General features: G+C 52.5%; 1 protein-coding gene across 13 annotated transcripts; it reads left to right on the top strand.

Moving 5' to 3' along the window:
• Window positions 1-376: 376 nt before the first annotated feature.
• On the top strand, window positions 377-15,863 carry LOC119275934. 13 transcript variants are annotated; one of them, XR_005136089.1, is made up of 8 exons: window positions 377-1,557; window positions 1,662-1,746; window positions 2,289-2,332; window positions 13,586-13,717; window positions 14,297-14,430; window positions 14,550-14,619; window positions 14,770-14,872; window positions 15,634-15,863. XR_005136089.1 is itself a non-coding variant. In XM_037556871.1 (6 exons), coding segments are annotated over exons 2-6 (384 nt in total). In that variant the 5' UTR covers window positions 377-798; window positions 1,418-1,556; the 3' UTR covers window positions 15,697-15,863. The 13 variants fall into 13 exon arrangements, 3 of the variants coding, with proteins under 3 accessions (XP_037412768.1, XP_037412766.1, XP_037412767.1); XR_005136086.1 differs by having other exon boundaries at window positions 14,735-14,872; XR_005136088.1 differs by having other exon boundaries at window positions 14,534-14,619.
• Window positions 15,864-16,143: the final 280 nt, after the last annotated feature.

The raw sequence follows: 16,143 nt of genomic DNA, 5'->3' as shown, positions 1-16,143 counted from the left end.
GATGCGCCTGCGTGAAGGCTTGAGGTAGGGGATGGATCTGGCCATGGCGGCAGGCAGCCATGGCAGCCGGCGAGGGGAGCCTGGCCGCCGGCGATGGAGGTCGTGGTGACCCAGTCGCAGCTCGGGAGGAGGGGGAGGGGGGAGGGGACATGCTTGGGGAGACGCTTGCGCGAGGAAGAAGAAGTACAGAAGAAAAAAAAATATTCGCTTGAGGCCCACCTAGCGTGCGTGGAAAAAGAGCGAGCGAGCGAGGGGAACCGGCCGAGCGTTCGGCCGGTGCGCCGATTCCAAACGATTCCCATATTATTATGTTACTCTCGGGTCTATAAGGAGGCGATTGCACTAGAATGTGCTAAACCCGACGTGTCCCAAAAAAACCCCGACGCCCACCCCACTCCCAGCTTCCCTAACCTCCCCACGACTACCTCTTTGCTGTCGCCCGAGCCTCTCCCACCAGCGCGCCGCCGCCGCTGCCCGAGGCCCCTCCGACCAGCGCGCCGTCGCCGCCCGGGGCTCCTTCCCACCAGTGCGTCACCGCCGCCCCTAAGCCCCTCCGACCAACGCGCCGCCACCGTCCTGATCCCCCTACGACCAACGCGCCACCGCTGCCCCGATCCCCCTCCGACCAGCACGCCGCCGCCGGCGCCAAGCCCCTCACACCAGCGCGTCGCCGCCGCCCCGATCCCCCTCCCACCAGTGCACCACGGCCGCCCCAAACCCCCTTCCATGACCATATCACCCGCACCATCGGCCGCGCCTCCCTCCTGCATGCCACCTGCGGCTTCCACGCCATGGAAGGTACTGAGCCATTGCGGTAGTACAACTGCATGCTCCACCGCCGGTCATGAGAAGAGCTGCGTGCAGGCCACCCGTGGTCTTTCCTGGATCCGACTCAGTCGTGTCCCTCTCATCCTCTCTCTGTTTGTGTGCGTATGAAGGAAGTAGGAGGAGATAAAACAAGGGAGTGAGAGATCCCCATTGTCATGTATGTGAGATGTGGGTGTGTGATTTCCCAATGTCAAATCCCATGTTTGTGTTGATTAGTTGTAGTTTCATGGATCTGGTTCTTATGCAATGTAAATCCGTGCATAGTTCACTCATTGTTTCTCTAAAACTATGAGCCGATGATAGATTAGAGATGAGTTGACGGTGTGGGTTCCGGTAGTGAGATTTGCAGCTAGTTTGTTTACTTGTTTATGTGGTTGCAAGGGAATTCTATTTGATTACAGTTAGGCCACCAGTTAGTATTGTGGTATTCTGTTGCAACAAAAATGGGTCGCCGGTTCAGTTATAGGCACCCAACTCTGAAGATTTTGAAATTTTGCATGGTATTTTAAGTTTGGTTTCTATCATATAATGTAAAGTTGTAAACATGTTTCCAATGGTCTTTGCTCCCAGTTCTGAACTTCTTATTCAGTCTATTAGTACAGTCGTAGTGGTGGCCACCCCGACGCCTAGCCCGCCAACACGCATCGCGCGCTGCCCCAGGGCCCCCGAGCACTGCCGCGCCCCGTCGCCGGTGCCTGACGGTGCGGGCCACCATCGCTGCCCGACGAAGTAGGCTACCATCCCTGTATTGGCGATGCGGATGTCCAGTCGTTGCTGCATCTCTCTCTGCCCATGAATTAGGTGTTGAATATGTTTTCTTATGTATGTTTCAGTGGGGAGTCTGATCATTTGCTGGTCAAAATCTGACAACAATCGGAGGAGGAATGCGCAACAAGCAAGTCTATCATCGATGGCAAGGTTGGCCGTGTATTCCTATTCTTTGAGTTGTCTCTGTTTCAACCATACAATCCATCTAGAATAAAGTATCGTCGTTACAACCTTTCAATTTGGTAACTTGGAGGTAGTTTTCAAATACTATATTGTGACCAAAAAGCAAGGTAGCAAATTACTATATATACTAATTCAAAAAGCATGTCCTTGCTCAACTTCTGAACTTCTGATGTAGATATATTTCTACAAGAATAATTCAATGTTAGTACCTGTTTTGAAAGAGTAGCTAAGTATATGGTTTCACTTGTTTCTTGTGTTAGCCAACTAGAACTTTTTTTCTTCTCAGTTCTTTGTGCATATCCTTACTTGAAAACTGGCTCCACCCTTCTCCCGTTGAACCTCTCATGAACCTCGTGCACGTACAGAAGCAGCACTAGCCCCCGTTGGTGTCATGGACAAGATCAGTTCGACTTGTGTACTTCACCTATTTTGTGCGAATGTCTAAGCAGAAAGAGAATTAATATATTTTTGCCAATTCCTTCTCTCTCTCTCTCTCTCTCTCTCTGCAGTTATAGCTAGCAACAGGCCCATCTGCGTGGTATGCAAACAGGAGGTAAACCACAGAGACTGCCACTAGTTATTACAGTGATTTTGGCCACTAAATTCCCCATTTTTCTTTTTTTCCTAGTCATTCTTGTACTGTTTGCCATGAAAAAACCTGATGATAGAATACAAATATTTGTGTATTCTATCGTCAGTTGACAGAGAAGAAATTCTTTTCTCTTCAGTGTGTATTCTATCATTAGTTCCGTGTGTACTTTTGTTCTCGTTTCTCTAGTCCACAGAATAAATATTGTTAGTTCATGAATAGAGAATTTCTGTAATAGAGAATTTCTGTAATGTTTTGTAGAGGGTTTCTTCAGTGTCTATTCTGATTGAAGTGCCTTGTTCTTCCTAAAACACAAGGTGCTCGTGTTAATGCCTATGGGAGAATAGCACGTACAGGGACTGTGTACTAGTGTTGAAAGCAGGATAAAGTCCTATGATAATGATGTTCTCCCTTGCTTCCACTTCCATTCGCCTCCTTAGAACCCTGCGCACTACCGCCCTCCCTTACCCCCTGCAGCTCGCCGTGTGCAAGTTCTTCAGTCCAAGTTCTCCGGTGGGCTCGTCTCTTGTTTCATTTTCCTTAACACTCGGTAAGGAAAATGATCGTTCAACTTGAAATATGTTTTGGACTGATTGTTCAAGTTCTTTCGTATAGAAGGTTCAGAAAGTTTTCTTCCTGAAAATGCACATATTTGGAGTAAGCCAATATAAATGTATTTGTGAATTTTGCCCTCGAGTAACAGTTTAACATGTATTACGCCATCAATTCATAATGGAAAGGCAGCAAACAGTTCAATACTTGTGTGTTGCGTGCCTCCACCTTCCGATCGCCGCGCGCCTCCACCTTTTGGTCGCCGCGCGCCTCCACCTCCCATCCGCTGCGCGCCTTCACCTCCCATCCATCACGTGCGTCCATCTCCGACTGTCGACACACCTCCACCTCCTACATGCCGCCATGGACATCCATTCCCAGTGCACCGGCGACCTCCCTCGACCACGCGCCGGCCCCCTCTTCCCCACTGCACCATCGCCCCCCTCTACCTCACCGGGTCGCACTGTGTCCCTCCCTCCTCTGCCTCACCACACCGCCCCCAAGCGCGACGCCGTCGACACTATTGCAGGGCCAACTTGCCGCTGACCACACAATCTTCCTCAAGGAGTTCGTGTCCAACGAGATTGTAAGGAACAACTACTCGAGTTTTGAGCTTCTTACTCAGTCATGCTAGTACCGAGGGAAAATGGACTGAAATGTATTGCAATTTATCTTTCTGAGACTGAAAGGATCGTGAAGAGGTGTCTAGAGGCGGGTGAATAGACACTCAACACACAAAGTTGGCAGTTTTTAAGTTTTTCAAGTTTAGGTGGAGTTTAAGCACAAGTTTAACCATTCACAATACATATCAAGCAAGCATGCAAAGAGTATATGGGCAGCGGAAAGTAAAGCATGCAACTTGCAAGAAAGTAAAGGGATGGGACTGGAGTGTGCAAACGCAATTGGAGACATATGTTTTTGGCGTGGTTCCGATAGGTGGTGCTATCGTACATCCACGTTGATGGAGACTTCACCCCACGAAGGGTAACGGTTGCGCGAGTCCACGGAGGGCTCCACCCACGATGGGTCCACGAAGAAGCAACCTTGTCTATCCCACCATGGACATCGCCCACGAAGGACTTGCCTCACTAGAGTAGATCTCCATTGTCGGATTTCGGGTTCCGGCAGACCCTTGAGGTTCGAACACTGGGGTGCGCGCGGAGATCACACCCTCAGCCTACCCATGTTTCATCGCCTCGCTAGGATCTAGACTACACAAAGAACAACACTAGGGACACAAGATTTATACTGGTTCAGGCCACCATTGTGGTGTAATACCCTACTCCAGTTTGAGGTGTGTGGATTGCCTCTGGGCTGATGAGGAACAGTACAAGGGAAGAACAGCCTCGCGAGGATCTGTTCTTGGTTGAGACGATGAACTGCTAGGGGGGTTCAGTCGCCTCTCTCTCTCTGTCTTGGGTGCGGATCCGATCCCATCTCCCTCTGTTTGGGTGCGGATCCGATCAGCTCTCCCCTTACCCTGTGGGTGGCTAGTCCTATTTATAGGCGAAGGCCCCGGGCCTCTTCCCAAATATTGAGCGGGAAGGGCGCCAACAATTGGCCATTTTGAAGGGGAACATCTAGTAAACTTATCCTGACTAAAGTTGTTCCTCGCCTGCCAAAAAACCCTGACGATGACATTGGCTTGGGCTCCACGATGACCTCCGTTCTGCCGTCCTACTGGTCTTGGTCTTGTTGCACTGAAATGGTTGTCTTTGCTTGATACCCCTGCCTGCGCTTGCCCCCTTTGCACCAAAGGGGAAACAAGGACTCTGCGCGGGCCGGCGCCCACCTGGCGCCCGCCTGCGCCTTGGTTGTCATGGCTTGCGTCACGGGCACCTCGTGAGGTACCCTGCCTTGATCTCTCCGCCTCCTCGCGAGCCAGCCTGACGAGGCCATGCCTGAGGAAGCCTCCTGTCGTCCGCCCCGCGAGGCTTGGCCCCTCGCGAGGGTCTTGAGCATGTGTTGATGAAGATGGGCCGTACTGGGCCACTCCTTGAGCCACGCCGCAGGCCGCAGGCAGGCAAGTCTGGGTACCCCCATTCCCAGAACACCGACAGTAGCCCCCGGGCCCAAGGCGCGCCTGGATTTGGCTTAGAAGAGAAGCGAAGAGGCAAGTGCGAAGCGCCGCGGGCCCCAATAGCCTGCGGCCTTGGGCGCCGCATGGCGGTTGATTGGACGTGGGCGTCCTGGCTCCCCCACGACGCCTCGGTAGCTGCACGATTTGACAAGTCCCTGCATGCAAAACGGGTCATGATTACCTATGACCGCGGAGGTTGATGGTTGGCCTCCCTCGGCTATATGTACGGAACGGCGCGAGCCCCTCCAATCCATCTCTTCCCGCTACTCTTCATCTTCCTCTTCGTCCTTGCTCCTTCCTTCACCAAAGGCACCGATCCGTCGGTTTTTTGCCGAAGAGAAAGGGAAGCCCCCCCGAGAGAGTCCTGTCCCGCTCCCTCCGAAGAAACGACTCGTCTCTTGCCACGGGGAAGGAGGTGCTTGGCAGGAGGTGTCGAGGCCATGGTTCAAGCGGCCGCCACCGGGATTCCCACTACCCTTGTACGCCCGGATCGAGGGCCCTGAAGATGCTAGCGCCGAGCAGCACCGCTAGAGGCGCCGTCGCTGCCGGCGGATCATGGCGGTGCGCGTCGTTCCTCCCGGGGTTCACGCCATGGGCTCTGCTCGCGAGCTCGTGCTTCACGCCGCCATGCCTCCTCGGTCCTGGATTCGCCTCCGTCCTTCCTTCGCCTTCGAGATCCTGCCAAGGGGGCCTATCAAGGTTTGGCTGGAGCTAGCTGGCTGTAGTGCCCCCACGACCGAAGCGGAGGTTGAGGTCGTCGCTCCGGGCAGGGTCTACCTGACTCGTGGCTAGGGCAAGATCGCCCGGGTCGGCAGGACGGGTGGCGCCCTCGCAATCCACCTTGAGTACGATGGCGCCTCCCTGATGGTCTTCAAGGTCTTCGACGCGGAGGGGCACCGGCTGGAGTGCTGCCCTGAGGAAGGCGGCCGGGATCCTGCCACGGCGAGGACTAGGCTCGCGAACCGCTTCCCCAGCAGCTCCTCAGGCAGCGGAGTTGTCGGAGGATCCAGCAATTCTGCCGAGCTCCTCGCGACCCCGGGGACGAGCGACGACAGCTACGAGCCCCCGAGCTTGCGTCGCTCTCGGAGCAGGGCGGGCTCGTCGGGCCGCCGTCGCCATTGATCTGTATGGGGTTGGCGCCGGTGGCTGACGGCCCACTGTTGATGATGGCGTCTCTTGCAGTGGCGCGCGTAGTTAGCACTCCTTAGGATCTACTCCTTTAGTTCAAGGAATCGAAGAACACACCCCGCGGGGGTTTGTAAGGTGCTTGTAGTTCCGTTTGTTAATATGATCCTTATCATGAAGTGGTGAGGGGTGCTTGTCCCGTCTTAGCTTAGTTCCTCCTTTCGAACCTCGCGAGGACTTCACGCTCTGTGCTGACAGGTCCCGGTCCCAAGGCAGGCTTCAGCCGTTGCTGGTATGCCAGGTCGCGATGCCGTGGTCAAGGCCAGGAGGTGAGCGGCCCGGGGTCCAGTAAGAGCCCCTGAGTCGTGATGCTCAGGAGGTCCCCTTTAGCGCTCAAGGACCATTGCTTAGTGAGAAAGGAGTGCGACATCGCTAACACGAGACTGCATTAGGTGCGAGGTCGGTGCTGTGACAGCTAGTGATTCCGGAGGATGACTTATCTCGGGGGTCAGGAACCACTCCTTGTCGCGGCGCCAGGCTCGCGCGTTGGCTGCCGAGGAGTTGCCTGGCGGGGTCCCCCACATGCCTCTTTCCCTCTCGTCTTTGCTTCCCTTCGTGCTCTACGTCCTCAGGTCCCGGCCCTCAAGCGGGCTCAGCCGTCGCTGGTATGCCAGGTCGCGATGCCGTGGACAAGGCCAGAGGGTGAGGGCTGGAGAGCCGGTAAGAGCCCATGAGTCGCGATGCTCAGGTACCCCCCCTTTAACGTGCAAGCGGTTCGCGTGGACAAGAGCGATGGAGACACCGCGGAGGCCTCGCCGGACGCTGCTCCTTAGAACGATCCTGTGAATTCATCACGAGAAAAACGAGGGTTTGTCGTCACAACTGCCGGCCAGCTGTTTGTTGCTCTAGGAAGGTGACGCGGCACTGAAGGCTTGGTGAGGTGGCGCCCTGCGGGGTTGCCGTGGTCAGAGCTCAGCCGTCCAGGTTTATTGACATTGCAGGGATGGACCCACGTGCAAGCGTCGTGCCGCGAGGGAGCAGCTCCATTAGTTGGTGTCAATCGAGCGGGCGATTAGGTCGAGCACGTTAGTCATGAAGGAGCAAACTCATTTAGGTAGACGCAGAAAGAAACGATCACCGCTGGGTCGGGCCCAAGCGTCCTTGGGGATGATGCAGCCCGAGGGGCGCCCCCGATAAAGTAAGTTGAAACATGAGCTAAAGGGGATACACACCGCAGAGACGGACCCACGCGGCCTGGGAATGATGCAACCCTGGGGGGGGGGGCTCCCAGCTGAAAATGAAACTCGAAGGATGTCACCTGATGATGCTGAAGATGGAGGGATGCTGAAGTGGCAGACGGCGTGCGCTGTGGGAGACGATCTTCACGAGCCCCCAGGCCCAGGGGCCTCGGGAGGCTCCGGAGGTGCTGGCGGCTCCTCGCGGACCATCTCCATCTCCGCCAGGACTGCGGAATGCCTAACCGCCTGAGCCTCCAGGATGCTCCTCATGAGGCGCTGACGCACAATAGCCGCGTTCGGTAGGCCATGAGGCATGCGAACATAGCTGTGAGGTGGGCCTTTGCAGCTCCCCACGCGTGAGGGCCGAGGCGCTCCTGAGAGGCGGCCCGGTTGAGTCCTGGTATGTTGATGCAGATGCGCAGCCCACCATCCTCGCCTGGATGGGGAGCTACGGCGGGCAAGCGGTGGCTGCCACTCATGACTCTTGACTCCTGCAGCTCCTGAATGATCTCGTTGATGAACTCCTGAGGGTTTGGTCCTCCTTGCCTTGCTTCTTTCTGAGGGAAACGTGCGTTGAAGCACGCCTCCAAGTGGTGCCCGAGCGCCTCCCTCGTAATCTTAGCAAAGTCGATGGCCCTCCAGAAGGAAGCCCCCGAGCCCTGCTCGAGGAGGGTGCCGGGCGCGCCTTCCTATGTGATAGAAGGAAGTGCCCCCTGAACGGGCGCGGGCCCTGAGGGGCCTGCCTCCCGAGGGGTCGGGCCAGGCGATGTCTTCTTCTTCTTAGGGGCAGCCTCGGGAGGCCTCCCGCTCCGGTGATCTGGGTCTTCAATTGATGCGGCTTGGAAGGCACGTTCCAGGGAACACACAGTGTCTCTCTCTTCACAAGGCACGATGATGACTCCGCCGCTTCCTGGCATCTTGAGGAAATTGTAGCCGTGATGGGTCACGATCATGAACTTGGCCAGGGCTGGGTACCCGAGGATGGCGTTGTACGGCAGGCGGATGTGAGCTACATCAAAGTCAATGAGCTCCGTGCGGTAGTTGTCGCGCTTCCCGAAGGTGACAGGAAGGAGGACCTGCCCGATCAGAACCATGGAACCATCGGTGACTCCTGAGAAGGGCTTGGTTGGCTGCAGCTTATTGTATGGCACTTGGCGACTGTTGAACGTCTCGACGGATAGGACATTGAGCCCTGCTCCTCCATCGATGAGGGTCCTGCTGACTTGTACATTGCTGATGATCGGGGAGCAAAGCATCGGGAGTACTCCTGTTGTGGCCGCGCATTTGAGTTTATCCGCTGAGCTGAACGTGATAGCGCACGATGACCACCTGAGAGGGCGTGTGGCCTCAAGCTTGGGAAGGACTGCATTCACTTCGCAGGAAAATTGCTTGAACATGCGCTGAGAGGCCGGGGCTTGTGCACCGCCCAAGATGCAAGCGATTGCGCGCGGCTCCTGGAAGCCTCCAGCCCCCTCGTCCTGGTGATGGTCTTCATTCCTCCTTGGCTGTGGTGGCAGAGGAGGGAGGCCCGCATTGCCTTGTGGGCGATCCTCGCGAGGCTGATCTCTCCAACCCCCCTCACGAGGTGGGTCCCTCCAACCTCCCTCACGAGGCTGGTCCTGCCAGCAGTCCTCGCGAGGTCGGTCGCACCACCCTTGGCGAGGGCCACGGTCTTCCCATCGTCCTCCACCTCTTCCTCCTCCTCGGCCATAGCCCCTGTCGCTGCGCTCAGGGCGTCGGCCGGCACACACGTCTCGCACGGCTCTGAGCTCTTGGCATTCGTTGGTGTTGTGGGTGTGGAGGTCGTGGTACACGCAGTACCGGCTGCCCTTGGATGACTCAGGCTGATCCCTGCCTTGCTTGGTGTCTGGCTCTGCTACAAGCACGACAGCCCCCTTGCGCTTCACGTCCTTGGTCTTGGGCTTCTTCTCTTCTAGGTCAGCAGCTGGCAGCTCGAGGAGGGACAGGCGCCCTTCTTTAGCCCTTGCGCACTTGGTCGCCAGATTGAGCAGCTCAAGGGAGGTGCACAAGTCTTCATGGATAGCGAGCTCGTCGTTCATCTTGACGTCCGCACGTCATCGGAGAAGGCTGAGATGATGGCCTCTTCAAACACCTTGGGGATCTTAAGGTGAGCGTTGTTGGAGCGCTGGATGAACTTCTGCAGGGTCTCCCCCGGCTGCTGCTTGATGCGGCGCAAGTCGCTCATGGCCGGGGGCCGGTCGTGGGTGCCTTGGAAGTTGGCGATGAATCGGGTGCGCATCTCGTCCCAGGAGGATATCGTGCCAGCAGCCAGGTTCAGGAGCCAGGTGCGGGCACCGTCCTTGAGCGCCATGGGGAACCAGTTCGCCATGACCTTCTCGTCTCCGTTGGCGGCTTCGATGCCCAGCTCGTAGAGCTGGAGGAACTCAGCAGGGTCAGCCGTGCCGTCGTAGCGCGGGGCAGGTCTGGCTTGAACTTGCCCGGCCAGGCCACGCTGCGCAGCTCGGCGGAGAAGGCACGGCAGCCTGCAGTGGCCGCGGGAGCCCTTTGGTGACGGAGAGCTTGATCTTGCGGGTCTCTGTGCACTACGGCAAGGTGCAGCGCGGGGTCTTGATGCGCCGGAGCAGGTGCGTGCTCGTGCCGAGCCGGTGCGGGGAGCACACGGGCGGCTTCTTGAGGACGAGGGATCTCTTGGCAACTCTTCTCTTGCTGTGCTGGCACCGGACGGAGTGGGTTCCGCCCAGGGGCCATGCGCCTTGGAGCCAAGGCGCCTTCTTGAGGTGGAGGTGGCTGAGGCGCCCCCGGAGCTTCGTCGCCCGCGCAGGGCGGTGCCGGTGCAACGAGAGGGGCAGTGAAGGGGAGCCCCCAGCGGCGCTGACGAGCTCAGTGATGTGGGCGAGCCACTCGTTGTAGAGGTCGTCGATGGGACGGTAGTGCAGGAGCTCCCGCGCCAGGAGCAGCGCGGCATGCGCGTCCGCGGGAGCGCGACGGGCGTGGGACGAGGAGCCGACCGGAGTCAGCGATGGAGTGGCGGTGCGGCCTTCTCGCCGCACGGATGGATGCAGGGACGACGCCTGCTGTTCGTTCCCCGCCGGGCCGGTGGCGGCGTTGACGGCAGGTGACGGGGAACAACGGGGGCGCCCGCCGACGGGGGCCGTCTGGGCGACGCGAGTAGCAAGAGCGGCCCGGCGCTCGGCGCGGGCGCGACGTGCGTCTGACATGGATGGGATGGGCGGCGAAAACATGAGGCGACGGAAGGCAGATTCCGGCACACCCCTACCTGGCGCGCCAAATGTCGGATTTCGGGTTCCGGCAGACCCTTGAGGTTCGAATACTGGGGTGTGCGCGGAGATCACACCCTCGGCCTACCCATGTTTCACCGCCTCGCTAGGATCTAGACTACACGAAGAAAAACACTAGGGACACAAGATTTATACTGGTTCAGTCCACCATTGTGGTGTAATACCCTACTCCAGTTTGAGGTGTGTGGATTGCCTCTGGGCTGATGAGGAACAGTACAAGGGAAGAACAGCCTCGCGAGGGTCTGTTCTTGGTTGAGACGATGAACTGCTAGGGGGGTTCAGTCGCCTCTCTCTCTCTGTCTTGGGTGCGGATCCGATCCCATCTCCCTCTGTCTGGGTGCGGATCCGATCAGCTCTCCCCTTACCCTGTGGGTGGCTAGTCCTATTTATAGGCGAAGGCCCCGGGCCTCTTCCCAAATATTGAGCGGGAAGGGCGCCAACAATTGGCCATTTTGAAGGGGAACATCTAGTACACTTATCCTGACTAAAGTTGTTCCTCGCCTGCCAAAAGACCCTGACGATGACGTTGGCTTGGGCTCCACGATAACCTCAGTTCTGCCGTCCTGCTGGTCTTGTTCTTGTTGCACTGAAATGGTTGCCTTTGCTTGATACCCTTGCCTGCGCTTGCCCCCTTTGAACCAAAGGGGAAACAAGGACTCTGCGCGGGCCGGCGCCCGCCTGGCGCCCGCCTGCGCCTTGGTTGTCTTGGCTTGCATCACGGGCACCTCATGAGGTACCCTGCCTTGATCTCTCCACCTCCTCGCGAGCCAGCCTGACGAGGCCGTGCCTGAGGAAGCCTCCTGTCGTCCGCCCCGTGAGGCTTGGCCCCTCGCGAGGGTCTTGAGCATGTGTTGATGAAGATGGGCCGCATTGGGCCACTCCTTGAGCCACGCCGCAGGCCGCAGGCAGGCAAGTCTGGGTACCCCCGTTCCCAGAACACCGACATTCATGAAGTAGGTGATCTCCTTGCCCTTCAAAACTCCTTGGTTCACTCCACAATCTTGTCGGAGGCTCCCAAGTGACACCTAACCAATCTAGGAGACACCACTCTCCAATAGGTAATAGATCGTGTGTTGTTGATGAACTCCTTTCTCCTGTGCTTCAAATGATAGTCTCCCCAACACTCAACTCACTCTCATATGATTGGATTTGGTGAAAAGATGATTTGAGTGGAAAGCAACTTGGGGAAGGCTAGAGATCAAGATTCATATGGTTGGATTGGAATATCTTGGCCTCAACACATGAGTAGGTGGTTCTCTCTTAGAAAACGAATGCTGGAAGTGCTGGCACGTTCTGATGGCTTCCCTCACGAATGAGGAGAGGGTGGAGGGGTATATATAGCCTCCAAACAAAATCTAACCGTTACACACAATTCACCAAACTCGGTGGGACCAAATCAGAAAACTGAGTCGGACCGATTTAGTTCATAATGTGACTGTTAGGCATTTCGGTGGGACCGATATGATCAACGGGTGGAACCGATGTGCAAGGGTTAGGGTAAAACCTCATCTCGGTTTGACCGATTACACAACTTGGTGGGACCAATTTGGTAATAAGCAAAACAGAGAGTCAGTCAGGCAAACTCAGTGTAACCAATTACATATTCTCGGTGAGACCGAAAATATTGCGATAGTCATCAGGGAGTTTGCAAGCCCATCTCGGTGAGACTGAGATCCCATCGGTTAGATCAAAGTCACTAGGGTTTCTGGCAGTGGCTATGTCAAATGAACTCGGTGGCGCCGAATGGATCAAATCGGTGGGGCCGAGTTTTACTTTTGGTTTGGGACATATGTGGATATGATAAAGTGGTTGAGGGCTTTGGAGCATATCACTAAGCACTTTGAGCAAGCAAGCTATTAAGCAACACCTCATCCCCTTTTAATAATATTGGCTTTCCTATGGACTCAATGTGATCTTGGACCACTGAAATTGGAAATGTAGAGTCCTGAGCTTTGAGCTTGAGCCAATCATTTGTCCTTAGCATCTTGAAGGGGTTCCACATGCTCTTGTCCATGCCACTCCACTGTAGGACTTATCTAAAATATACTAAATAGAAGTATTAGTCCTACAAGAGATATGTTGACATTAATTACCAAAATCACCCAGGAAGCACTTGTGCTTTCAGAGACCCTGACAATCATTCAGTCTACGCCACCAAGCAGTCCAACTGCATCCGCCATCTCAGTGCGACCTCTTATACCTTTGCAACCATGTGTCCTACCATCCAACGAGTAGTCCAATCTCAGGTGCGGCCTTGTCAGCAGCATGTTGGGGGTCCTCTATTTCTCTTGATGCTGCTCCAAGCCGCAACACCTCGTGCCATCGTCATCTCTGCAGGGCCATGTTCTGAGAAAATCCACTGAAGCAAAATTGTTGCCGATAGCCATTGACCATGAAGCTTCTCTTCCTTGCTGCTACTACCACATGAGATGATTGTGGTGCTCAGTTATTTTTGTGTGATGCTGCTGCTTTAGTCAACTCTGAATGCATAGGTGTCGAGTGTGTTGCATTAGCCATTTTTATTATTAACACGTGCATCTAGCTTGTCTTGAAGCTCCATGATGTGGAAAAAACATTGGGGAAACTTCATGTTCTATATAGATGGAGTTCTGTCCGGCTGCACTTTGTGTCATTTAGGTTGTTCTCTACCTAGTATCTAACAAAAACGACTCAGTCACTTGAACATTTTAGAAGAAAAAACTAAAGCTGAAATATCCCTGATGTTCTGTCTATGCTTACATATGTAGACATGATTTGTATGACAAAGAAGCTCTGCTAAGTTAAATAGATTTAGTCGCATATATGTTTGTATGAAAGTACAAGTATCGGTCAAGACTTCTTTTACGATGTTATTTATGCTGAGTTCCACTACAAAAATGTATACTTTGTCTGTGAAAAAAGTTACTAATATAAAGTTTCTCTTCTTGTCTATCAAAATTAGTACTGATGGACATATGAGGGATCATTGTTTCTTATTGGAGAAGGCCTGGTGTTTAGTTGGTGTCTGTGTGGTACCTACACGGCTACACCAGCATTTTCCATCAACACCTCCAGAAAAAGAGATAATCTCCAGGTGAAAACACAAAATCCTTTTACTGCTGTCTTTATTGTTTCACTCATTCATTTTATTATATGTACACAAATTAATGTCATCCTGAATTTATTACACCGGTGCGGGAGCAAAAAACAGATGCGCAAGTTAATCTTTGTGACACTCAATTCGAATTTTGATTTGAGTTCAGTGCAATTATTATTTTTTATTCAGTTCATTTTCTTATTTTAGTATGGTGCCTTATTGCATTTCTACTCTTATGAATTTTGGTGACCACAACCCAGTCCGGTGGTTCAGATATTCATTTTCGAGAAGTACTGCAAATAAAAATTAAAAGCTCGTCCATCAAAAAGGTTCACATTAGGATTATACTGTTTCACATGGTATTGTCCAGTAAGTACATGTTCTATAGTTGGTTTCTGTACTAAACTCATTATTAGTTTGGTTTGTATTATTTTTTCAGTTCATGAAAAAACACAAAATAGTTGGGTGCGTGCGCAAAAATATCAACAATACACGTTTCAAAATTATGTACGTTCAATCTGTGTGTTGCTACAAATTTGCACTTCTCGTCCAATACTCACTTTGATACATATTTAGGAATTACCTTTTTTAACTTTGGCATCCCCCGACGCATCGCGCCCCTAGAGAGGCCACGTGTTGGATCCAGTAGGGCAACGCTGTTGACACCGACACCATAGTCCTCCGGTGTCACCCTCCCCGTCCATGTCCAGGTATAGGACAAACACTAGTCCAGCTCTTCCTCGTTTCTCCGTCCAAGCTCCGCGTGCCATGCTTGATGGTCATTTCATCACTATAAAACATAATTTCTTTCAGTTCTGAACGTGGACAGTTCTAGGAACATTGTTGTGCAGACCAAAAGTGTGTCATGGATGTTCTCTTCACAAATTTTGTGTTTTGGAGTAAGTTAATTTCGATTGTTGACACAGTAGCTTCTAGTTTTTTGCAATGGATTTGGAGATATGAAAAATGATTGATTTTGAACAGTACTTTGCTGTGTGATATTTTTGAAACCAGGATGACCTCGTCCTTCGTCTGCTTCTCTTTTCCAGCCGCATCCAGGACGACCGGGACTCGCTGCCACTAGCTGTTGGTGCACCTTCTGTTAGCTCCCAGCTGTTACCTAGTGTGCTTGATGCTACTGCTACAAAGAAGGTAACAAAAGAATATTCACTGCTGCTATTTTCTTGCCAGTTCAGGAATTGGGTCTGATGTTGTGCGGGCATGCATGGTGTGTGCTCTGTGTTTGTTATTTGTGCGAGATGTGAGTTCTGTGGTGCTCTAAATAGGAGAATTTGTGTTTATTGAGATACCATATATAGATGGGTTCCATTAGTGCTCCCATGTGTATTTGGGCTTACCAATAGTTCACAGGGGAGAGCTATTATGTACGGAAGTTCATGTATTGATGCCCCTGAAGTCCATGTAGCTCCGCAGACGTGCTGCGCTCATCAGTCTCGGCTATGTATGTCAGTCCAATCCCGTCGCCCCAGGCCATTCACTGTCGCAGCGACCAGGCCGTTCATAGAAAATGTCGATTATATTGATACCTAGAACTAGTCTTTGCTGACTTTTCAATTGAAAAAGAAAAGGAGTCTCTCTAATTATAAGTTCATAGAAAAAACAGGAACAAAAATAAAAAAACATGGAACACAAAAAAACCATGAAAATTGTAGGGAAAACATAATAAGTTCTAAGAAACTAAATATAGAAGCTCATATTTCGAAACGAATGAAGTATTTGGGAACTAAAATGAAGTATTTCAAAGTACAGAACTTCTATTTAGGTTTCTTTGTGTAATTCTAATGTTATTGTGCATGAACTTGTCATTATTTTTACATGTTTTACATGATTATGATCATTTCGACCTTGACAAATTTCATTTCACCTTGTATGCTTTTTTGTTCATCTTACAGGTTGAAGGAGATCCCTTCACTTCAATGGATTCAACAAAAATAATCCCTGCTGCCACTGCATAATTTGTGTAGGGGGCTTCTATAGTGATGGCATCCCGAGTTCGACAAACTTTTAAAAAATCGTGTTCGGAATCAAATGTGACCGTATTCAAATTTGTTTTTAGAACGTAAGGAATTAGAAAAACATTTCAATATGAAAATGTTGCGCATTTTCCATAGCTTTCCAACGCCATATCACTTGCGTCAATCCGACAAACCATTTGGACAAAAATGTGAAAATACTTTTCACCCAGAATTTCACCATTTTTCCAATTACTCTTAAAATGTATAGAATTTGAAAAAACAATAGATATATGGAAGATGCAGATTTTTACCAACTTTCCAACGCCATCTTATTTGCACAATTCCGACAAACTGTTTGAAAACTGAGTCCAAAATACGATTCATGTTTTCGGTTTTGAAAAAAAATGGTTTCTTCAAAACTGCTCTTCAACCGTAATGATTTTGCAA

The sequence above is a fragment of the Triticum dicoccoides genome, chromosome 3B (assembly GCF_002162155.2).
Source record: "Triticum dicoccoides isolate Atlit2015 ecotype Zavitan chromosome 3B, WEW_v2.0, whole genome shotgun sequence".
Classification (NCBI taxonomy): Eukaryota; Viridiplantae; Streptophyta; class Magnoliopsida; order Poales; family Poaceae; genus Triticum; species Triticum dicoccoides.
Note: the sequence above shows the minus strand (reverse complement) of the source record. Positions and strands in the feature narration are given on the sequence as shown.